The sequence below is a fragment of the Aspergillus eucalypticola genome (genome assembly GCF_003184535.1).
Source record: "Aspergillus eucalypticola CBS 122712 chromosome Unknown BO83scaffold_85, whole genome shotgun sequence".
Taxonomy (NCBI): Eukaryota; Fungi; Ascomycota; class Eurotiomycetes; order Eurotiales; family Aspergillaceae; genus Aspergillus; species Aspergillus eucalypticola.
Genome location: NW_020290359.1, coordinates 1 through 4,357, shown reverse-complemented (window position 1 = coordinate 4,357; position 4,357 = coordinate 1). Strand labels below are relative to the sequence as shown.

Below are 4,357 nucleotides of genomic sequence, written 5' to 3'. Positions count from 1 at the left end.
TCGAGCGACGTTGCTTACTGGGGGGACGTGCTTGGGTCAGAGCCGTTGGCCATAAGTGGTGGTGCTCCTTGGTTGACCCGGGCGATATATATATATAATCGGCTGCAGGACTAGATCGGATCACACCAAGAGGCCGATGGCCGGCATCCGTGATGGAATTCGCACATGGACAGTCCCGAGCCATCGCTTAATGTCGCCCACGGGTTAGACAGAGCCATCCTTGGTCGTAGAATGACATCCAGAGTCAACATACTTGGTGACCCCCACCATGTCGCTTGGCCAACTGGTCAGCTCCAACGCCCATACAAAGTGGGCCGGCCGGCCGACCACCCGCACGCCGCAATCCGCAGCCATCCACGGCCATCCCGGCCGCCTCGCTGCCTCGCCATCCGCGCGCGCGCCCTACCCCCCATCCCGGCCCGTCTCTCCCCGCGGCGCCTCGCATCACCCCATCTCACCCGGCCAACTGGTCAATTCCCTTCGCCAGCACGCACGCAACTCGCCGCGGGCACCGGACGCCTGCCTGCCTGGCCCTCGCCGTGAGCGCCGGCCGGTCAGCCGCCCCCGCCCTACAGGTGCTCCGGCGCCGTGTGGCCGGCCATCCTGCGTGCAAACGTTCTGTGGTCCGAAAGTGATTCGTGGGGGACGCCCACCGGCCCACCGCGTCCTGGCGACCGTCTCGCGCGGCCAACTGGTCAACGGCCCTTGGACGCGCACAAGGGCCGGACGGCCTCCTTGCCTTGACGCCGTTCGAGCCAGTCAACGCGATTTGATTCCAGATCCATCTCCTTCGCGATGATCACTGCGTATGAGTCGAAGAGAGAGACCCTGCTCATGCGTCCATCCAGAGCTCACCGCGCTGCGACTGTCAGTGAGTATACACAAATCTAGCCAAGACCGACCTCAGCACTCGCAACACTACTGACCGCGTACACGACCTTGGTCACTCAGTCGTCTGCAGAGATCTCACTGACAGGTCCGGCAGCGCCGGCGGTTGGAGGGGGCTCTGGGATGGGACCCCCGGCCATGAGCCAGGGTCCCTCCCTCCTTCTCTTCGACCAACTTCATACGCCAGTTGGCCATTCGACTTCGCCGAGGAAGGAAGGGATGGATCTGGAATCAAATCGCGTTGACTTGGCTCGAACGGCGTCAAGGCAAGGAGGCCGTCCGGGCCCTTGTGCGCGTCCAAGGGCCGTTGACCAGTTGGCCGCGCGAGACGGTCGCCAGGACGCGGTGGGCCGGTGGGCGTCCCCACGAATCACTTTCGGACCACAGAACGTTTGCACGCAGGATGGCCGGCCACACGGCGCCGGAGCACCTGTAGGCGGGGCGGCTGACCGGCCGGCGCTCACGGCGAGGGCCAGGCAGGCAGGCGTCCGGTGCCCGCGGCGAGTTGCGTGCGTGCTGGCGAAGGGAATTGACCAGTTGGCCGGGTGAGATGGGGTGATGCGAGGCGCCGCGGGGAGAGACGGGCCGGGATGGGGGTAGGGCGCGCGCGCGGATGGCGAGGCAGCGAGGCGGCCGGGATGGCCGTGGATGGCTGCGGATTGCGGCGTGCGGGTGGTCGGCCGGCCGGCCCACTTTGTATGGGCGTTGGAGCTGACCAGTTGGCCAAGCGACATGGTGGGGGTCACCAAGTATGTTGACTCTGGATGTCATTCTACGACCAAGGATGGCTCTGTCTAACCCGTGGGCGACATTAAGCGATGGCTCGGGACTGTCCATGTGCGAATTCCATCACGGATGCCGGCCATCGGCCTCTTGGTGTGATCCGATCTAGTCCTGCAGCCGATTATATATATATATCGCCCGGGTCAACCAAGGAGCACCACCACTTATGGCCAACGGCTCTGACCCAAGCACGTCCCCCAGTAAGCAACGTCGCTCGATTCAGATCACCGATGTGTAGTTTATAGTACAACGATAGAGATAATGTACACTGTAGATGGAGAGATGGAGAGATACACAACACACCAAAATCTAATATCTGGCCGACCTCGCGTACATGCACCGTAGAGATCCTTGTAGGTCGCCCACCGACAACGCCTCTCAGGCAGGTCGTAGGCCGCACGGGCTGGCAAATCCACCGATCAACCTCTCCACATCGCCATGTAGCGACGCCTCGGACCGTCAACCGGCGTGGGGAGGGGGGCGCACAGCCGGGCGCTTGCGTTTTGTGTAGCCCTCACAACTACGGCGGAGGCCCACGTGACTGGCCGGTGGGCGGAGGAGTGGAAGGGCACAGGAGTGGGTGTTGGCGGCGTGGGCGGCCGACAGCGGTTTGCGAGAGTGAGCACAACGGGCGTAACGTCGGAGCGTATGGCCGCGTAACGGGCAGCGAGCGTGGACAGAAATGCCTAAGTCCCCTTGCAGCCCGGGTAGAGGGCATGTGTGGGTGGCCCACTTTGTATGGGAAAAGCGGCTGACGCACGGACCACCACATACTATATGGGTCCCCCCCGGTTCACTTTCGGACCACAAAACGTTTGCGCGCCGGTCTGCGGGCCAGGGAGGGCCGGTGGTACTATGTGGAAGGTGAAAGGCAGCTGATCTCAGCTGCTGGAAGCCCACCCACACTTCTTCCCTGCCAGGCAGGTCACCTCTCCGTGACTGGTGGCGCACAGGTCCTTCGGGGCCTCGCTTCAGGAACGGGGTGCCCGCCCACCCGGCCCGTTGGTATTTCTCCCGCGCGGCTGGTGTGTTCTCTGGTCTTAGGTGCTCTGCCCCGCGGCTGCGAGTCGACTGGAGGTCCGGAGTGTCCCTTGCGGACGCGCCCGTGACCCTGAGATATCGTGTCGCGGGGATCTGTAGCTTGCCAAGTCAGAGGCGCGCCGGCTTAATCATGCCCGGGGGTGCCCGTTGTTGCCGGGGTGTCTGAAGCCCGGGGGCCGTTCTCGGTCCCCGGCACCGATGGAGTCTGTGGATCGTTGGCCGCTGGCCAGCCTTCTTTTACAGATTCCCGGGGGAGCCGCTCCGCGGGAGCCGCCGTTCGTCGGCGTGTCCGCGGAGTCTGGACCCTCCACCCGAGGGCCGTATGCCGCAGCCTGCCAACGCCTGCAAAGGCGATTCCTGGCCGGGTCTACCTGCGTGCGGACCGGTTCCTGGGGGGCTACAGTGGGGGCAATTGGATGGTCATCTGTGTACTCCCGGTGCGCCGGGGGTGTCGCTGTGGCCGGGCACTTCGTGTGCCCCTTCCAGAGTGAAGCCTACGTTACACGCTGCCTCTTCGGAGGCTTTGGGGTGCGTCTTGCGGAGCATATCTACGGATACGCTCCCGGGCACACCCTGCAGGAACTAGGTATCTGGTTGATTCTGCCAGTAGTCATATGCTTGTCTCAAAGATTAAGCCATGCATGTCTAAGTATAAGCACTTTATACTGTGAAACTGCGAATGGCTCATTAAATCAGTTATCGTTTATTTGATAGTACCTTACTACATGGATACCTGTGGTAATTCTAGAGCTAATACATGCTGAAAACCTCGACTTCGGAAGGGGTGTATTTATTAGATAAAAAACCAATGCCCTTCGGGGCTCCTTGGTGAATCATAATAACTTAACGAATCGCATGGCCTTGCGCCGGCGATGGTTCATTCAAATTTCTGCCCTATCAACTTTCGATGGTAGGATAGTGGCCTACCATGGTGGCAACGGGTAACGGGGAATTAGGGTTCGATTCCGGAGAGGGAGCCTGAGAAACGGCTACCACATCCAAGGAAGGCAGCAGGCGCGCAAATTACCCAATCCCGACACGGGGAGGTAGTGACAATAAATACTGATACGGGGCTCTTTTGGGTCTCGTAATTGGAATGAGTACAATCTAAATCCCTTAACGAGGAACAATTGGAGGGCAAGTCTGGTGCCAGCAGCCGCGGTAATTCCAGCTCCAATAGCGTATATTAAAGTTGTTGCAGTTAAAAAGCTCGTAGTTGAACCTTGGGTCTGGCTGGCCGGTCCGCCTCACCGCGAGTACTGGTCCGGCTGGACCTTTCCTTCTGGGGAATCTCATGGCCTTCACTGGCTGTGGGGGGAACCAGGACTTTTACTGTGAAAAAATTAGAGTGTTCAAAGCAGGCCTTTGCTCGAATACATTAGCATGGAATAATAGAATAGGACGTGCGGTTCTATTTTGTTGGTTTCTAGGACCGCCGTAATGATTAATAGGGATAGTCGGGGGCGTCAGTATTCAGCTGTCAGAGGTGAAATTCTTGGATTTGCTGAAGACTAACTACTGCGAAAGCATTCGCCAAGGATGTTTTCATTAATCAGGGAACGAAAGTTAGGGATCGAAGACGATCAGATACCGTCGTAGTCTTAACCATAAACTTATGCCGACTAGGGATCGACGGTGTTTCTAT

General features: G+C 59.6%; 3 protein-coding genes across 3 annotated transcripts, besides 2 other annotated features; 1 reads left to right on the top strand and 2 right to left on the bottom strand.

The window, feature by feature from the left end:
* Positions 1–268: 268 nt before the first annotated feature.
* Positions 269–799, top strand: BO83DRAFT_442466 (uncharacterized protein; the record flags this gene model as incomplete). The annotated part of the gene is made up of 1 exon (XM_025536413.1): positions 269–799. One exon carries the CDS (start codon positions 269–271, stop codon positions 797–799), a length of 531 nt encoding a protein of 176 aa, XP_025381728.1.
* A 104-nt stretch (positions 800–903) lies between these two features.
* Positions 904–1,622, bottom strand: BO83DRAFT_413008 (uncharacterized protein; the record flags this gene model as incomplete). Its single annotated transcript, XM_025534456.1, has 3 exons — positions 904–918; positions 971–1,174; positions 1,353–1,622. The coding sequence occupies 3 exons, from the start codon at positions 1,620–1,622 to the stop codon at positions 904–906; spliced, it is 489 nt and encodes a 162-aa protein (XP_025381727.1).
* A 383-nt stretch (positions 1,623–2,005) lies between these two features.
* On the bottom strand, positions 2,006–2,619 carry BO83DRAFT_463028 (uncharacterized protein; the record flags this gene model as incomplete). Its single annotated transcript, XM_025537311.1, has 1 exon — positions 2,006–2,619. A coding segment is annotated over one exon (489 nt), but the record flags the coding sequence as incomplete, so codon positions are not given.
* A 1,209-nt stretch (positions 2,620–3,828) lies between these two features.
* Positions 3,829–3,945: a sequence feature (Protein overlapping with rRNA (BO83DRAFT_327692, PWY61583.1) was converted to a misc_feature.).
* Positions 3,946–4,089: 144 nt separating this feature from the next.
* Positions 4,090–4,185: a sequence feature (Protein overlapping with rRNA (BO83DRAFT_327692, PWY61583.1) was converted to a misc_feature.).
* Between the last annotated feature and the right edge of the window lie 172 nt (positions 4,186–4,357).